The 19,818-nt window shown below is 40.3% G+C and overlaps 1 protein-coding gene across 5 annotated transcripts; it reads left to right on the forward strand.

Moving 5' to 3' along the window:
- Positions 1-511: 511 nt before the first annotated feature.
- On the forward strand, positions 512-19,358 carry LOC108049866. 5 transcript variants are annotated; one of them, XR_001769561.2, is made up of 12 exons: positions 512-1,220; positions 7,853-8,125; positions 8,531-9,478; positions 9,544-9,640; positions 10,762-11,677; positions 11,735-12,241; positions 12,553-12,660; positions 13,822-14,100; positions 14,161-14,313; positions 14,371-15,387; positions 15,458-15,654; positions 16,904-19,358. XR_001769561.2 is itself a non-coding variant. In XM_017131238.2 (12 exons), the coding sequence occupies exons 4-12, from the start codon at positions 8,858-8,860 to the stop codon at positions 15,516-15,518; spliced, it is 3,759 nt and encodes a 1,252-aa protein (XP_016986727.1). In that variant the 5' UTR covers positions 816-832; positions 1,054-1,220; positions 7,853-8,125; positions 8,531-8,857; the 3' UTR covers positions 15,519-15,823. The 5 variants fall into 5 exon arrangements, 4 of the variants coding, with proteins under 4 accessions (XP_016986725.1, XP_016986729.1, XP_016986727.1 ...); XM_017131238.2 differs by lacking the exon at positions 16,904-19,358 and having other exon boundaries at positions 816-832; positions 1,054-1,220; positions 15,458-15,823; XM_017131236.2 differs by lacking the exon at positions 16,904-19,358 and having other exon boundaries at positions 15,458-15,823.
- The last annotated feature ends 460 nt before the right edge of the window (positions 19,359-19,818 follow it).

Below are 19,818 nucleotides of genomic sequence, written 5' to 3' on the forward strand. Positions count from 1 at the left end.
AACATTATTTTACTTGGAAATAAAATACGTCCCATAAAAAAACAATTTTTTTTTTGGTATTGACATTATTCAAATTAGTAACGGACAAAGTTTGAAATATGTAATAAATCGCCAGGATTAAAGTAATTCTCATTACTTTGATTTCATTCACTCGCTATAAATTGAAATACAACTTTAGAGATGTGATGAAAATTAGCGAAGTGTCAAAAGCTTATTACGAGTATTACAAATATTTAAATTGCCAACGGTCGATAATAATCTACTTGTACATTCATTAAATGCTCATTTGTAGATGTGATTCACATAAGCAAAAATAATATAAGACACAGTTATTCGGGTGTAACCACTATTTCAGTTACCAACATTCGTGATTATCGCGTTATATTTCATCGCCGGAAATTAATAACGAGTATTGCACTCTATACAATTACAGAAAGTTTTGAGATGCAATAAAAAGGAGCGTTTTCTTTTTGCTGCTATCGCCATTTAAATTTCTAACGACCAAATCTAGGGATATGTAATAACTCGCCAAGAGTAAAGCAGCGAGTACAGAAGTCGCCATAGAGAAGGGCGGGAATTTTCCCCTTCCAGTGGCAAAGTTTGGGCTCCCTTGCTTTCCAGCGGAACGCAGGCACTGGTTTTCCCGACTGCCATGCCATAGGGCTGACCGCAGCTTTTCCAACCAAGTGCGCGCTGGGGAAAACTTGCTCTCTCTCTCTCTCGGCGCCACTCTCTCGTCGGCACTCTCTCGTCACCGCTCGGAAACTAAACTTCTGCTGCTGGCGCAGGAAAATCCATTTTCCATTTTCCTACACGCGGACACTGGCTCAAAGTATCGTGTGCGGCGGACGTCCTTGTCGTGCGTGCCTCGATTGCTCGCACCGACGGTGTTTTTTGAGTTCAGGGAATTGAATTGAGCAACATGGAAACATAACTGGCGAGGCGGAATAACAAGCTAGAATACCTCGAAACTCTTCATTTGCGAACTCGAACCGATATAGAGTGGTAGTGGTGCATTTAAAAGGATGCATTTGCATTTGCTTTTTTTTTCAGTGAGGTTTTTCCTATTTTTTCCATAAATTTCTGTGAGAGTGCTGTGCAACGAACGGGAATACGTAGAAACGATTTTTTTTAGAAAATCGCGAGAGTCCCCGAAGAAGAAGGCCAAAGAACAGAAACGCAAAGGAAAGGCGAAAACGAAGGAAAGGCAGCGCAATAAGGTAGCAAAAAAAATGTATTTGTTTGTGTGCGAACACCGTTAGTTATGCTAACATTGACAGTGAAAATGTGAAAATATGAAGAAAATATGTTGTGCTATCGGTTCTGCGGAAAATACAAAAAGTGCCAAATAATACATTTTCATTTGACCCAGACGCTCCTGTGTGTTTGTGTGTGCACACTAACACACAATATGGTGTGGAGAAGAAGAAGAGAGTTAGAGTTGCGAACCAGCTGCTCGGTGGACGTAAATATTTAATTGCCCACTGGGTATACTTATGTATACATACAGTTGTATAAAAATACGGAAATTTGTGTACATGGTGATTTTGTTTATTGTATATTACTGCAAATCGAATTTCAAAAGGTGTGAGAGTCAAAAAATCAAAAGGAACTTTAGGCCCACTGTAACTTCCAATGTCAAATAACTGTTTTGAGCTAAGTTTTCTCCCTTTGTTGTTGTGCTGGTTGTTGATATTGTTGTTGCACACACACGCTTACCCTCGCAAAATCATCATCAATTACGCCCCCTCCACAAAGTGTGTGTGTGCTATCTTTTGCGCCTATCGAAGCTCTCTCTTCGCCCACACACACACCAGCAAATGGGCACCCGCACTTGCACACACACATCGTCCTCCTGTAGGCCCACTTTCTCTGATACTGTACCGTTTTAGTTTATTAGCTTGTATTCGTATTCCCCTTCGACAGTGGTGTTAGTTGGCCAGAAAGTCTGTAAAAATGAGCGGCGGCATGTTTGCTGACTCGATCTACAGTAGAGCTTCGTAAATGGTACACAAGTATTTCTACGTCAGTTAAAACCCAACAAGCCCCGTTAAGTTTTTAAAAAGACAACTGTTATCGCAGTTTCAGCTCGGAAGAGTTTTAAAAACCCTTTTTAGTTTGGTGTGTTTATTAACTTGATCTAAAGTGGAGTCTAGTTAGGGTGGTTGGGCTTTCGTAAGTTATCAAATACAGTCAAGAATTTTAAGAGACATCTGATATCAAAGGTTTAGTTCGGAGGACATTGTTTAGATTCTTTATTTTTGTAATCCCCTTTATAAGGTCAATTTATTCTAAATTAAATTTCTTTATAACCCAAATATTTGAGAGGACAATTTAACATTAACCCATAGAGATTTTTGATTTCCAGCAATATTCGCGATTTTATTCCCTTATCGATTCTTTTAGCCATGCCTCACTCTGATCCACATCGGCTATTGTTTATCTTTTCTTCTTTGTACGCACGTGAAATATTTTTCAACAGATTCCGAGTTGTGTGAGTACATGATGTGCGTAGTCATAAGTTATAGGAAACAGCCAATTACTCTCTCTTGGTAAAAAAAATGTAGACGCCTAGTCGATCTACGAACTGCTCTTTGGTTTAGATTGGACCCCAGACCAATTCCAAAACATAATAATATATTGAAGGATAAATATTTTTGTGGTAAATTAGCTTTTCTTTTATAGCGATTGAAAATGATGCTTATGAACCACTTAACTATCCTTTCAACTATATAGACCAAATCTATTTGATTGCTCATTCCTATCTAACGATATCTAAGCTGAAAGAGTACAAACAAATTTGCTCCGGGCGGCAAGTACATACCAAATACAAACTTGGAAGTGTTGATGCCCAAGTGTACACTGCACACTGTTATTTTCGCATTTACGGCGTAATTACTCAGCCGGATCATGATGGAAGGCGGCGGAGCGATCGCCACAACGTTCATGTATAGACAGCCGTGTTCAATTAACTAGTGCCCTGCCGCCCATATTATATGACAAGTAGAATTCTGATTGAATCCGTTGTTTATAAACTTGCTCCATAACATTGTCTCACTTTTAAATGACTAATATGTTGCTAATTTAAAGAATTTTGTATACCACGTAAGGTAAACATCAGCATTGAAATTTATTATGATACAATATACATATATATGTGTTCCTACAACTAATTTAAGTCAACTAATTTTTTTGCATAATGGAAATTGTAGCACCGATACGTCTTTAATATAAACAAGAAAGGAATCAAACTTCGGCAAGACGAAGTTTATATACCCTTGCAGTTGTTACAAATCTACTATATTTCGATTTCTATGCCTATATTACAAAAAACAATGAAGCTACATATGTCGATTTTGCGCTGCATTTTGCCATCGTTTCTATGGCAGCTATATGATATTGTTGTCCGATTTTAATTTAATTAAAACCATAACTCCATAATATTTAAATATTACCAATCCCAAAGAACAAAAAGTAATAATTTAAAACAAAAAAGTTATAATTTTTTGGAATACTTTTTTTCGATTGTTCCTATGGGAGCTATATGATATAGTCGCCCGATCCGGCTCGTTCCGACTTATATACTACCTGTAATAGAAAGACATCTTTTGGAAATGTTTCAAGCAGATAACTTTAAAACTGAGGGACTAGTTTGGGTAGAAACGGACAGACAGACATGGCTAGATCGACTCTCCTGGTGATGCTGATCAAGATTATATATAATTTATGGTGTCGGAAATGTCTCCTTCACTGCGTTGCAAACTTTTGACTGAAATTATAATACCTTCTGCAAGGGTATAAAAATATGTAAAAATGGCGGTTAATTGTTAAAATTTTTGTATGAAAAAAAGGCGAAATGCCACACAAAACGTAAAAAAAGTGAAGAAAACAATTAAATGTCAATAAATTCTTTGCAAAGAGTGGGCTCAAAATGTTAAATATTAAACTAAGAACCGTTTATGACATTATAAACGGCGCGAAAAAAGAAAACAGGCTGGAATTACATAGCTCAAATGGCAGACCCGAAAAGCTTTCTCGACGAGATTGTGAAAATTGTTAAAAACAATTGAAGCAAACAAGCCTTCGAAAATTGGAGAGTGATATTCGAACACACTCTCATAATACCGTATGCCATGAGACCCGATATATGTGACAAGAAAGAGTTCTATATAAACATTTTACAAAATGAATTGACCAGAAGTGCCCAACATTTTGGCTTCATTGATCCGGAAAACAGTTTTTGCTGTCAAATACAAGCTGTACCAGGACAATGATCCAAAGCACAAATACCATCTGTGCCGCTTCTTACACCTTATAACACCTTATAACTGTAGAAAAGGTTTTATCCGGATCTCAATCCTATCGAAAATTTGTGGACATTACTTAAGAAAAAGGTGGCAAAATGTCGCCTCAGAAGTTAAAATTGTGTTACCCCTTTTTTTCATTTTGCAAGCATTTAGTTGCCATACTTTATGTCGGTTAGAATAAACACCGAAATCACACAAACAAAACTTTCATATTTAAGATTTTGTAGATATTTCTTTATGTTGTTCTTATTAGAATACAATACAATTTTGTGATATTTCCTTTATAGTATAAAACACAGTTTGCAGTACACAATAAACAAATTGATGCGATGTGGTTACATTTTTGGTACCAGATAAGGGGGCATATCTATTTAATACGGACAGAATTTGGTTATCAAAATAGCACTTGTTAATCTAATTAATATTTAAATGACATAATACGTATACGTAACATCAATTTTACCTGCCAGTATCTGGTCTATATCGAGCTCTATTGTTATCTTGGTAGTTCAGAGATTAACGAATAAATAGCCTAATTAAAGATGCTAATCTTGGGAGCTGCACTCAATCGGTTATTAGGAAAACGTTCTTGCTTAGTTTTGGTGCACTGATGCACTGGGGAGAACAAGGTGGGCGTTGCGATGGCGTCAGTGTTTCGGTGGCCTTGACCAAAGTTATGTGTGGGCAGATTAAATCCTCAAAAGAACGTAAACAATGGGGCATCTTAAAGTAATCCTTTAACAAAGCCCCCTGCTTATGGCAACTCAAGAGCACAGCAGCCAGCTGTAATCGCATCAACTACGCCGTGCGCACTGCACTGCACGGGATGGTAATCAATATCAATGCAAAGATAAGCTCCTACCACAAACCATGGCCATAGGCATCTCCAGTTCTCAGTATTCGGTATTCGGTATTCTAGGCTTCACTGCTAAAGCCGACTAAATGCTTCTTCCGAGTCGATTTGCATCTCATGCCTGTGTGTGCCCCAGACTACAAGAATATGGTACTTTCGCATTGTTAATTCCGACATACCTTGTTTACCCGTTTCTCAAGTTGGTTAAGATGCATGTACATAGGTACTTATACTTATCAGGACATAGGGCTGTAACACCTGGAAAATATATTTGGATGTCTCATAATTATGAATGTGACTTTTTCTCAGGATCATCCAAACATCAGGGAAAGTAAAAATGTTTCGAGGAAATTTCTAAAAGTTCGATTTTTGTTCCTGTGTTATCATAGCTCTTTTTTGAAAGCCTATAACTTTGGATGGTCCTTGGTGAGCTATCTTTCTGCTCCCGTGTGTAGGCCCAATATTTGCTATGCAAAACGTCCAGCTCATTAAGTCTTTGTTTATTTGTTTAGTCAGTTATTAAGAGGTCCACAGGTGTAGGCAGACAAACGAAACGAATATTTGTTTATTGTTTCTGGCAATTTATCATCTGTGGCAACCACTTGAATAAAAGTCTCATTGCTGAATTATAAAGGTCAGATTTTAGACAAAGCAATATGGGGGGGAGGTGGTGGTAGTTGAGAACTTCATTAACAAATAAAACAAAGTAGGAACTGAGAAGTATAGAAAACTCATATAATAATAAAATGTGGACAAAACCGATGTGCAGCAAATTAATAAACTTCTTGTAACTGTGCGAGTATGTAACAGCCGATGAACAAAAAAAGGGGGAAAAAAAAACCTAAGGGCGGCCAAAGAGTCAACAACAACAATAACGAAGGCAGGAAACCTCCCTCGCAAACGGAAACTCATTTGCCAACAGTTTGAAACCAACTTCCGGCCCAGTAACGACGACAACGACAAGGGCAGCCGCCTGGGACAAATGCATGACAAAAGTCACATTTAAAAAGAGAGTAAAACGGGTGACGGGCCTTAGAGGACGTTCCGCGGTTGTGTGAGGTGGCGAACATATATCGGGACCAGCACGAACAAAGCCCAACAAAATCAGCCCTTGCTATCAAAATTAGAACAGCAAATCTGGCCAAATAAATTAAATATAGTTAGGCAAGCTTTGAGCGTAATTCATCTTTACCTCTTTAGATTTATACTCTGGTACTGGTTATTCAAAAAACCCTTTAAATGCCATAATTATAGTCTAAATATCTAGAAATGGGTATTAATTGGGGCATTCAAGACATCCCAGAGGGCATTTATTGGGATTTAAAATATATTACTCATACGTACTGTTGCCCCTGATTAAAAAAAATTTTAATTGAGGTGGCGTAGGTTTATATAATTTAAAAGAAAACAAAATATATTTCTTGATCTCTGTTGTTGACTCTTATTTCAACGAGATCAGATTAGAATGGCGACAAAATTTAATTCGTATGAAACTCTGAGTGGCTACGTGTCGTATGAGTAATTCGCATTTAAATCTTAAAATAAAATTGGTTGGTCTTTGAATAAGTTTGTTGCCTACCAAAATGTACCCCTTGAGAAATTTTTTCTTTTTTTTTTTGGACCACTCTAATGCGCACTTAGTCCAGCCCGCCATTTAGTCCTGTCCGTTGAGTGGTTTGCGTTCGCTAAGTACGCACAGCGAACATCTTACATAATTTAATTAAATCCTTTTTAATTTTTTAGAGGAAGAAACTCTTTGCGTTGTGTGCCTTCTAATGCTTTGCATGTCCGCTTGATTGACAATTTAATGAATCGATGCGAAAACGCGCGGAAAGAGTGCACTATTGATTGGATTTCCCCTGCGGTATTCAAATTGGCTTTAATGTGGAGGAGGTTATTTGTGCTGGGAAGGCTTTTAAAATACTATTTCAAAGTGGTATATAATAACCAATAACCCAATATCCTCCCCACTATTACCTAGTTCTTAGGGGCGTTGTTCATTGCAAATTTATAGTGTCTTATTGGTGTCAAAGCCCTTATTTCTGCCAATTTCAGCCAGTCTTTGTTATTTTTAACTGCTATCATTAAAGGACGCCCGGGCCCAGTAAAGCTGGCACATCGGAGTCGCACGCAAGCGATTCGACTTATTCTTGACTGGAACGGAAAGAGGTCGATAGGGCAAAGTGCGTGTGTTAATGACAAAATGGTTACACAAGTTCGCGGCGGGCACGCATCAACAAATAACGAAAAAGGAAGTTAGCTCTATGAAAGTCTGTGCTTAGATACCCTTGCAGCCTACAGGATATAGTCGTCCGATATTTAACATATTCTCCCAAAGTTGTAAATAAAATTGTTGTTAGCAATAGTGCAAGTGAAGAACATTAAAAACTAATTGCGCTATAATATGTATTAGAATTGTTTCTTTAAAACTGAGTTGGCCAATCGGTATAGAAACAGTCAGACAAAGACTCTTCTGTTTAAGCGTATAAAAATATATATATACATATATACTTTATCTTATTAAATTATAATACTCTTTGCAAGGATGTAACTTAAAAATAAGCTACTTTTTGTTTTTAGGTAGTCTGAAGTAAAATGAATTTGCACTTAAAACTAAATAGTGTTCCTATGACTAAAAACTAGATGTGTAAGAAACGAAAGTGCATTGAAATTGATGAATTTTTGTAATTAGCCTTTTTGAAGGTCTCCACCGGCAGCCGGCACCACGACCTTTAAAAACCTGACGCTGAGAACCCGACACTTGGAGGCCATGAAAGCGTGCTATGTATGGATGGAAGTAAAAGGAGCCCCAATTAATGCAAAGATCAATTCACCATCTTGCCGTGGTTGCTAAAGGAAGCTGGCCGAGCAGAGGGCACTCAAGAAGGGCTTCAGCGGCGTCGTTGGGGGCGTCGCTTTTAACGGAAGGAAGAGGGAAGCCAACCCGACCGAATCATGAAACATTGTAAGTTGGCTGCGATGGTGTGTTAACCAATACACAAGTTTATTTAAGGAGTAAACAAGGCCACGGTTGAAGGTGCTTAAAGAGATGCGTTTAGTTTATGGAAAACTTTCCACCTGTGGGGACATTTTCACTGGAAATGCATAATGAAATTACAGTTTTACAGTAGGTTCAATGAAAACAGTTTTCTAACGTAAATAATTTTGTTTTGATTGAAAAAGTAATGTCAATAAAAACAAATTTCATTTAAAATACAACTTTGTCAATGTTAATAAAATTGAATTTTGCTGCCAGCCATGCGTTTCTTCTTAAAAAAATAATGAAATGTGCTTATGTGCACAACTTTGCCAATATATTTGTTCATTCAAACTCTTTTGCATTTTAATTTGAACTTGAAAATGCTTTCAGCTAATATTTCCATACACAAGGACATGATGGAATTCGGATAAGTGCAACCGAGAACAACGTACAGAATTAGATATAGGACATTTTCAACAAATAATTCATTTAGTGGTTATAATGCGCGTTAAAGATCATGAAGCGAACCGATATTGACAGCCACGGAAGATCGCGTAAATGAAAGCCATCTCTTGGGCAACGCAACTCTGATATATATAGGACACCCACACCAAAAAACCTCTCCCAGCGGAACACCAAGGACCAGGAGGAGGAGAAAGAGGCCGTCGGGCCAGAGACGGCAGCGAAACCGCCGCCGCAGCAGCGGGCACAGCGGTCATGGAACCACCCGGCGGAGTGCCGCCGGACAGGGATAGGCAGCTGGTGCTCCGGAATCAGTCGGCTGCCCTCGTGCCCGTGGTCGTATCCGCACCCACTGCACCGGGGGCCATCACGCCCAGCCCGCAGCCACCGGCACCGCAGGCGTCGTCATCGTCGTCGCTGCTGCCCAGCAAGCCAACTAGTCTGAGTCTTCAGCCGCATGCCGTGCTCCAGGCCATGCAACAATTGTCTCCCTCCGCCGGAGGCAACAACAATGCCACAGTTGCCACGGCCACCAGCAGCAGCAGCGGGAATGCCAACAGCGGCAACAGTCCCGCCCTGGCCTCCACCGCCACGGCCATATCGGCCACCACCCAGGCAGCCACTGCCTTCAGCGGCAGCTCGGTGGGTCACCACCATCCGCAGCACCACCACCAGCATCCGCACCCGCATGCCCCACCACCACAGCTCCAGCAACCGCATCCGACGGCCACTGCAGCGAGCACAGCGCCACAAACCCACCATCACGGCTCCATATCCGGCACTGGCTCTGGCGGCGGACTCATCGGTTCCAGTGGCGGCAGTGGCAACCCGCAGCAGGCCATCGAGAAGCTATCGCGACCCATGGCATTCGACAAGGTGCGTCCTCTGTGATGATCCCCAGTGCTCTGTTTCAGCTACATAACGTATTTGTTTATTCCCAGATGGAAATGCTGGTGCGCGAGATGCAGGATCAGGAACATGGCGTGCCCGTGCGGCAGCAGAAAATGTTCCTCACATCCATACCATACGCGTTTATGGGTACGTTGTCTACTATTTAGTTTTTTTTGAAACCTCCAGGTCGGTTAATGCACATTGTTTACGCTGTGGGTTTAACCTTATTGAGCTGAAAAATCGCGACCTATATTTATACCCTTGCAGAGGGTATTATAATTTCAGTCAAAAGTTTGCAACGCAGTGAAGGAGACATTTCCGACCCTATAAAGTATATATATTCTTGATCAGCATCACCAGGAGAGTCGATCTAGCCATGTCCGTCTGTCCGTCTGTCCGTCCGTCTGTCCGTCCGTCTGTCCGTCTGTCCGTCCGTTTCTACGCAAACTAGTCCCTCAGTTTTAAAGCTATCTGCTTGAAACTTTCCCAAAAGTTGTCTTTCTATTGCAGGTAGTATATAAGTCGGAACGAGCCGGATCGGGCCACTATATCATATAGCTGCCATATAACTGAACGATCGGAAATGCCATATCTTTGGTGTTTTTAAAGTTAGGAAGTTGGGATTTTCTATGGGTTTTATTTTTGGCTAAAAAATCCGACCTGCCAAATTTCATAAGGATCGGACGACTATATCCTATAGCTGCCATATAACTGATTGATCGGAAATGCCATAACATTGGTGTTTGTAAAGTTAGGAGGCTGGGATCTTCTATGGATTTTATATTTGGTTAATCAATCCGACCTACCAAATTTCATAAGGATCGGCCGACTATATCTTATAGCTGCCATATAACTGAACGATTGGAAATTACATAACTTTGTTGTTTTTAAAGTTAGGAAGTTGGGACTTTTTTTAAGTATTAAGAATGCATCATATGAATAATTTTGGAGAATATAATTTATAGAATATTCTGCAAGGGTATATCAACTTCGGCTCCGCCCGAAGTTAGCTTTCCTTTCTTGTTTTTAATTCAAATAACAAGATAAAAAGTTTTTCTCAGTGTAATTTATTTTGTTATTTTTATTAATTTATTTCTCCAAATACGTCTTGCACCAGCACAAAAAAAGTAGTTCGTTTACAATATTGTCTCACAGTCTCTTACACATCAACATAATAGGAATATTGTAAATGATTTTATTTTAAACATATCACATGTATAAGATTAATGGGTTACTTATTGTCTATAACCATTATACCTGGTGTTTAGGATACGATTTAATTGAATGGCTAATGGACCGCTTGCAAATCGAGGAGTCGGAGGCCCTAAACATTGCTAATCAGCTGTGTCTGCACGGCTACTTTTTTCCGGTCAACGACTCAAAAACGCTGACCGTGAAGGATGATTCGTCGCTGTATCGGTTCCAAACGCCCTACTATTGGCCCTGGCAGCACAAGGCGCCCGACAATGTGGAGTACGCCATCTATTTGGCCAAGCGATCGCTGCGCAACAAGCAGCGCCATGCACTGGAGGACTACGAGGCCGAGGCCCTGGCCTCGCTGCACAAGAACCTGAAGGGCAAGTGGGACTTCATCTCGATGCAGGCCGAGGAGCAGGTGCGACTGGCCAAGGAGCGCAAGAAGGGGGACAAGATCGTGGGAGACTCGCAGGAGAGAGCTTACTGGAGAGTTCACCGTCCACCGCCTGGCCAGTTCACTCCGTTGGAGCCCTGTCCAGTGCCTTCGCGCGATCGTCAGGGCCTCAAGCCCAATAAAAAAAAGACTGTCGAAGACATGCAGCGCGACGTTGACTATTTAAGCAAGTCGCTCAATCGGACGCGTATGAAGATGTCGCAGGCCTGCGAGTCGCTCGTTTGCTATTCGGAGACCTTCACCGAATACGACTTCTTTCTGCAGCCGGCATTGCCCTCCAATCCGTGGGTCACCGAGGATATTACATTCTGGCAGCTGAACAACACCTTTGTCGACATTCCCACAGAGAAGCGTGTGAAGCGCTGGGCCATTTCCATTGAGGAGCTCGTCTCCGATCCCACGGGCCTGCAGGAGTTCACGGGCTTCCTGGAGAAGGAGTACTCGCACGAGAACATCCGCTTCTGGATAGCGGTCAATCGCTTGCGCCGATCCGCTCACTCGCAAGTGGCGCGAAAGGTCAACGAAATCTACGAGTGCGTATCATCTCCCATTTTTTCCTTATCCCATCTATATGTTTATATATATTGCAGGGAGTTTTTGAAGCCGGGAGCACCCTGCGAGATAAACATTGACGGCAAGACAATGGAAAGCGTGCTGCGCGGCCTGAAAAATCCATCGCGATTCACCTTTGACTCGGCCTCGGAGCACATATACATGCTGCTGCTGAAGAAGGACTGCTACCCACGATTCATCCGATCCGAGCACTATAAGCGCCTGCTGGACACGGGCATCCAGCCGTCGTACAAGAAGCGGTTTTTTAACTTTGGCGGCGTTAGCGGAGCCAAGAAGAAAATGACAGCCGCCCTGAGCAGCCAGCCGAATCTGGGGGATGCGGCCAAAGGAGCCAGCGGCACTTCCAGTGGCAGCTGCTCCATGATGCAGGCACCACCGCCCGGCAACCTGTCCCGGCGCCGTGGCAGCGATCGTAGTCTCACAGGCTCCGCCCACGAGCTGGCCGTCATCGGGGTGAACAAGGATGCCGGCTCCAAGGTACCGCACTCTCATTCCCAGAGTAATCTCAGCGAAATTCCCTTCAGGTAAGTTCAGATCCTCGCGCAGTAGGAGGTGTTTAAAATGATTTGATATTTTGGAGCGAGCTAATTTTTTTCTGATTTTTCGCAATGTTTGATTTGCCTGAATATTCAAAGTGAAAGAGCCAAGCTATAACATCGTTTTTATTTTCGGTAACAAACGTTTTCGTTTACATTCAACATATCGTATATACAAATTAACTCTTTCACAATGCGCACGAGACATTGAAGCGAAAACAACTTGAAACCCAGTTGAACAATTGATACTCTAACAATTGATTATATCATATATGTCATACGTCACACACGCACTGCAGTAGCGATTCAATTTATCGAGGCGATATGCCCCAGCGCCACATGGCGGTCATGGATGTTGGGATCTATGCGGCCTACGGGAATCGCGAAAGTAGTTTGCAGGCACTTCCGTAAGACATGTTTATTGATTGGTTTTGCGAAACGCTTACCACCTGTACCAAATACAATCTTTCCAATCCTAAAACGTAATGCTAGTGTTTTCTTTCCATTTTTGTTTGTCGTTCGATCTGTGCCCTGGCCCCACCCTTTCCAATATTTGCCTTCTTTTGCCTTCTGTTTCTTCCTTCTTGTCGCCTCTTCCTCCCAATTTAAAAAACAAATGGTTTTAACAAAGATGCTGATTTTGATATTAAAGTAAATAGTTCAATGTTCTATATCCTTAGTAAAACAGGCTTCAATGTAAGCAACAAAATGTATTAAATCGAGCTTTTGAAAAATGATATTAAAAAGCCAGAATGTCCAATTGATGGGGGAATGGGCGACATGAAATTCTTGTGTAAACTTACTTGTTGTGTAACTTCACCGCAAAAACCTTTGTTATAACCGATACTCCGGGCACATTGACAGGAAGACTAGTTCTACTTTTGTATGTATGTTTCGCTTTAATAAATAAATTAAAGAATAATCGTTTAAATGTAGATCAATAGCTCGTCCGACTCTAAAAATGAGACTCCACAATGTTTTATTTACTTGTAATGATTTATTAATATATATTTTAAATCTGAAATGTCGACCAAATGTTATTTAAATAGGATTAAGAATTTCGAGGGATTTCAGTGGCAATTACTACTGACATTCAGCAAACTTTAGCAGTATATTAGCTATTAGCTTTTGAGTTACAAGTCGAGTACCGGGTATCTGAAAGTCGGGCCCTCGACTTTGCCATTCCCACCTGTTGTTTCCTGTCATCTGTCGAGAGAGTTCCTAGTTACCCTCGGATTCTGTATCTCACCACTGTCACTGCTGCGATCCTGTATGCCTCGCCTCTTTTCTTGGCTTTATCAACTGTCTCCGAATATAGTTTCAATCGTTTCTATGCTCGAATGTTTGCTGTTGTTATTTTGTGTGTTCTGTACTATTTCGTCAAAAAAAAAAGGTTACGGATGCTTCTCCCATGCGCCTCTTACCCTTTATCTGTTACCAATTGTACATATGCATATATGTAAGTCTACGTGTTGAACACCAGCATTCCTTTTAACCACCGTCTAAGTGTAAAGATGAATATAGAATACAGAAACTGCCATAATGTCCGTATGTATATTGCCCCGCAGAGAAACGCCGAAGACGAAGACCACCGCCCTCGACACCACGGAGTCCACGTCGTCGTCCACAGCTCTGGTGGTGGCATCGAGCAGCGCCGTCTGCCCGTGGGACGAGCCAGCCGATCCAGTCCCGCCGCCGGCGACGCAGGTGAAGTTATCGGTGTGTCCCTGGGAGGTGGACAGTGCCACGGAGCCGGCAGCGGTGGTGGCGGTGGCGACACCTACTCCGGCCGCAGGAAGATCGTCGAAGATCTCATGTTCCGCCGTGCAGCCACAGCGGTTGAATAGGTAGGGGCGCACCGGAAGCACCGCAAGTTCCGCCAGCAAGTAATTACATTTTATGCGCAGCACTTCCTCGGACAACAGCGACGTAAATGACCGAATGCAGCGGAATTTGGGTATTCGCCATCAAAATACCGTGGACAGTGGTGAAGCAAGCGTAAAGCGTCTGATTCCGAACTTTCCGGAGCAGCGCCGGGCATCAGTCTCATTTACTCCTAGGTAAGTCAGCAGGTTTATTCTACCCTAAAATGCTAACTCTAATGTGTGCCTTTGCAGCCGTACCCCGGATTTCCAGCTAGGACGGACTCCAACGACGACATCCTCGCCCACCGTGGTCACCAGCAGCCCTGCTCCGCTGCAGGCTCGCAGTGCCGTCTACGGTAGTGGCTGTGCCATCGCCAAGGATCCGCCATCGGGCTCTGATGTCGATGCGGAACTGGAGGAGGAGCTCAACAAGTTGTCACTTGGCGGGTCCTCGGCATCGGAGTTGCCGCTCCTGGTAGTACCCACCCCCACGCAGACCCCGCCGCCCATAACCAAGATCACGCCGCCGCCTGGAGAGTGCGAGGATCGGGCGGCGATCGGTTCGACAGAGGCCCTGGATTCCGCCGGGTCAGCACAAGCACAAATCCAGTCGACAGTGGCCACGGTCAAGGAGGTCCAGATCGAGCTGATCGAGCAGGGCAATGGTGTCCATACAGAACCAGGAAGTCCGCCCACCATCAAAGTCCTGGAGCTAGAAGTAATTACGCTCGTATCTTCTGAGTCCGCAGCCGATCCAGGCCAGGATCAAGCACCGACAACAGCAACCACCACCACCACCGAGGATCCCGTGTTGGCGGACGAAACGGAGAAGTTCGTCGAGATGGAACCGCCGATCCTGGACGAGCTTTCACCCACCACCGACGAGTACCAGGAGGGACTGCAGTTTGGTGGCGATACCAAGGACGCGGTCGACGACTTTGACAGCATAGACGTTGGCTACATACCGCCAGCACCCACCCCGGCTCCCTCTATGGCGCCCCTGGCCGAACTGGACGTGGACACGGTGGACGATGAGCCGTGCGAGCCGTGTGAGCCACCACCCATCCGGGAACCGGTGGTCACCTCGACCTCGGCCACGGCAACGCCCACATCCAGCAACGAAGATGCGCGCAAGCGGCGCAAGAAACGAAACTCGGAGAACAAGAAACTTAGCTCGCAGGACGAAAAGGATAAGGAGGCGCGCGAAAGGGCTGGCGGCAGCAGCAGCTTGGATGCTGATCACAATGCGGTGTGTCCCTGGGAAGACGAGTTCGTATAAAGCTATTTCTATAATCGCTCTATTACCTGGCTAAGAAATGTCCCTTCTCCTCCTCCGCAGAAACGTCAGCACCAACGACGGCACCTTCGTGAAGACATACGCCACACTGGGATACTTATGAATAAAGCCAAACCTGTTCAAGACGGTGGTCAACAAGTTGCTGAAAAGGAAGCCATACAAGAAGTAGGGCCTGGGTAGCTAAGTTTATTTTACGGAGTATCTATTATAATACGTACATGCAAACATATTATGTAAATGTAAGTATTCCAATAATCGAGTGTATATGTAAATGTTAAATGCTTCTCATGTTCTTAAAACCACCAAACGAGGCACAGTGGGTTTATTGCTGAAAATTTCAATATAAATTAACAGAAAACGGTCTATGAATGAAACACAAATGAAATATATACTTTATCTACAGACGTACATACTTATTTACAAAACGAAGTGGCTGATGTGGCTAACTAGAATTACAAAACAAATAGCGACAGTGGCAGAGATCATTTAAATGAAATGAAAAATAATGTGTTAAAAATTGAATAAACTCCAGTCAAATACCGCCTTCTGATCAGTTGTAAAACGAAAAATAAACGGAGCTTAGATTCGGCGGCAGACATACTTTAATGTATACAATGTATATGATCTTTCTGCGCATGAAAACCCATTTTCTATAGTTTACTCAAAGCTATATAGACATTTTCAAAGTCTAGACAGTAAAATGCAAGTTATAGCCAAGATTGAGAATAATAGACCCAAAAGTGTGTAATAAAGTTAGGACAAATATTAATTTTGCACAAAATGTCAGCGATAGCAGTGACTTATTCTTCCCAAGAATAGGCATGGTTATCCCAACAAAATTGTGAAAATCAATCCTAAGGGAATTGAGAGGAGCTAGTAAAGGGCGAATTCTTGTTTTGAATACCCAAGTTATTTTCAAGGTTCCTTGAGCTAAAAATACCTGCGATTGGCGGTCGGTAATGAGGACAATACAAACCTATACTATTTAAAATTGTGATGGTGATCTGTTTAAGCACTTATTGCCCTTTGCCAACTCGAAAACCCCTGACATATTCAAATACTAGTACAAAGTGTTAGCCCGGATGTGAATTGGCCCATATATGTTTCCCATGCGGCCGAGTCACCCACTATAAATTTTACCACAAAGTCCCTTGGGTAATTATATGCACAAGTTGCTGCGCAAGTAGGTTTTTTCATCGCTAGCTAATTTGCTTTTGTTTATTTTTTGCTTCAATAATGAAAAGCCGTTTCATTTCACGCGTACATGCCAGAATTCACGAGCCCCAAATATATGTGCAGTGCAAATGAAACACAGTTGGAAATCTCAAATGTTAAAGAGAAATCCCCAAGTCTAGATTTTCCTTAATAAATCCTCAAAAGAACCCCTATGTTATTTAAAACAAAACTGACTTGCGCCAATAACTTGTGCGTTTTAAATTATATGTAAACTGTCCTACGACTACTTAGTAATTTTCTCTATTTGATTAGAAATGTATTTAGCTGTCCGCCCAAACAATCGCAGAAATCGAGCTATGCTGTATAACACTAACAACTTAAAGCCAACATCGATGGGAGTGAATCGTGATGGCCCGCATCTTTATGATCAAATTGCATACTGTTTCATTCGAACGTGTTAACCTTACAAAAAAATGATTAGAAAATCAAATTAAGATGAAATCCTGGTTGTTCGCGACTAATACCTTTATATGAATCGAAAGAAGATATAACTTATCGAAGAACTATTACAATCTAAGTATATTTCTATTTTCATTGTGCATATGAATTAGCTACTTACTGTCAAACCCGTTTTGCTGGTAAACAATCTTTATATGGGATATCTGAATTCTCTTTGTGCTTTCTAACAAAAAACAAAAAAAAAACATTTTTCAACTACTTCAATTAACAAGCAAAACAAAACTGTAAAACGATATGTACCCAATGTACCAAAGAAGAGATTTAAATGCCGAAAACCTAAGCGAATCCAAGTAAATGTTGCATAGATATTACGAAACGAGGGGTACATATAGAGAAATAGGGACGATATGCCGAGTGTAGGGCGTGCGTACAAAATATGTACATGAAACCACCGTTAACTTTGCTTAATGCGAGCCGAGCAATTAAAAAGTTAAAAAAAAATATATAAAAAAATAAAATAAATCAGCAGCAGCAATAGTTCCAAATTGTTGTCAAAATATAATAGCAGCTTTTAGAACAACACCAAAGAAGTTGTAGTAAATGCGGAGGAAAATTGTATTGTTGTTGTTTTTTATGTACATTTACTTTTTTGTATTACCGTTGTTGTAAGTCAAATATGCCAAAAAAAAATAGTTTATTAAGAGTTTACAACAAAATTTAAATGCAGGCAAGATATGAATTACTTTAACGCAAATCGCAAGAAAAAAGTTCCGAATGTTTTGAGTAGTCAATGGTAAATATCTTTTACTTGCTTATACTAAGTGTTCCCATACATATTTATGGGATCCTTGCCGAAACAGAAATCTTGAATAAATAAAACAAAGCGCGGCTGTCGACTTTACTTTTACCGGTACTCAAACAACTACAAATCCAATAAGTTACTGATTTAATTATATCACAAATGGTTTAGCTATTATTAGATCGTATTTAATTGTTACCTGATTTTATGTGTTGAAACTTAGACAATTATAAACTATCCGAGTTAATATGTGGCTTAAAAATTCGATGGCTAAAATTTATGAACGTTTGATGTGCATTTACAAATTTTCTCACCTATCTCGCACATTGAAAAAATTGTCCTAGTGATTAGAATTTTGTCATTCATAATAAGTTTGTAATTTCTAAAATTGAGACTTTAATTCCTTTTTAGTACCTTTGCAGAAATGTTAATAATTTAAAACATATATATTTTTTTTTATATTCATTTAAATCTAAAATAATTTTAGGAAGTTACAAAATTTGTGCCATGAAAAATTTGTTTATAATAGAATTGTTAGTTTCGAAAACCACTTCTTTTTTTATATAAATTAAATTAGAGTATTGAATTTAAATGCTCCTAATTTCCAGGAATATATTTTTAAGATTCAAAATATTGTTCAAAAATGTAAAAAATATTTCTGGTTTGCAAAGTGAACTGGGTTTAATGATGATTTTCTAAAACTTAGGGCGATTTTTGTTTTAATTGCGTCTTGGAATGGTTAATAACATAATTTTAGCCGACAGTGACTGGAATTCTAAACCAAGAACATTGAATGTGTATTTAGTTGAATAATATTTGCTTCTTTGAGTACCGGGTAAACATAGAACTATACATAAAGGGTCCGATGGAATGATTGAGCCGCCACAGCGCCATTTTGATAATAAACAAATAATTCGATAACTAACGTTTAATAAATTACATAAGTACGTACTACTTCACGCGACAGGTGGGTGGCATTTGCCCTACAAATATTTACTTTAATTTCTGGATAATTAGTGCTCATATCACTGATTAGAGAACAGGAATGCGCAAAACAATATGCTTAATACATAAGATTCCAGAGCTTTTAGTAACGCCATGTAAATTCTGGGTCATGAATACAGTTGTGAAGAGTGTAACCGAGGCGTTTGTTATTATGTATTCAAGTCATTTACTATAAGTGTATACAGCTTATACTATTACAAAAGTGTTAAAAACATGAATTATTTTGAGAAAACCAAAAAAAAAGAATATACAACAAAAATGTTAGTCGGTAAAAAAATCAAATGTAAAACAATTTAATGTAGACTGTACCAAAAATTCAAGGAAAATTGAATATCAACACTCCATCACGCAAATAACTAAAAGGAAATTCGCAAATTGAATAGATGTTGATGGGAAAATTATTTGCACAGTGCAGAAAAACGTGTTATAAAATTATTATACTATACAAAAAATATATATTATTGAATTATGCTGATGAAATTAAAAACCATAAAAGTATGTAAAAAAATTCAAATACAAATGATTTAAATGAAGTACAATAAATATTCAAGTGACGAAAATGTACGCGTTGTTCTATTTACTCAAAATGGCATTATTTTCAGGGCGCTTTACGGACTTAAAAGTGGAATACCTCGTCAAAATGTTGATCATTTTTAAGCTTTATTCAATCTTTTACAATTTTAATGAGTTTAAATATCAGAAAAATTGATACAAATTATAAAAGTTAGTTTTCGACTATAAATTCTAAGAATAACAAGATTTAATTTTTCATAACGGAACTATTAAAAAAAAGTTATAAGATCCTAACTAAAGTTTTTTTGTGTTTTAGAGTTTTCCACAATTTTTAAGATAAGTTCAAATCAATTCACAATTAAAAACGAAAATTTACTGGAACTTAAAAGTAAGTTTTAATGCTTTTTAAATGACAATAAAACCAAATAAAATAGATTTACATTTAACTTAT

Source organism: Drosophila rhopaloa, unplaced genomic scaffold (genome assembly GCF_018152115.1).
Source record: "Drosophila rhopaloa isolate 14029-0021.01 unplaced genomic scaffold, ASM1815211v1 contig_3, whole genome shotgun sequence".
Lineage (NCBI taxonomy): Eukaryota > Metazoa > Arthropoda > Insecta > Diptera > Drosophilidae > Drosophila > Drosophila rhopaloa.

What these genes read in the sequence shown, in the direction of transcription:
- LOC108049866 (XM_017131236.2), top strand. Translation starts at nt 8,858, where the DNA reads ATGGAACCACCCGGCGGAGTGCCGCCGGACAGGGATAGGCAGCTGGTG. An exon ending in CTCAGCGAAATTCCCTTCAG is followed by an intron (nt 12,242 to 12,552) that starts GTAAGTTCAGAT and finishes CACGCACTGCAG; the next exon opens with TAGCGATTCAATTTATCGAG. An exon ending in CAGCCACAGCGGTTGAATAG is followed by an intron (nt 14,101 to 14,160) that starts GTAGGGGCGCAC and finishes TTTTATGCGCAG; the next exon opens with CACTTCCTCGGACAACAGCG.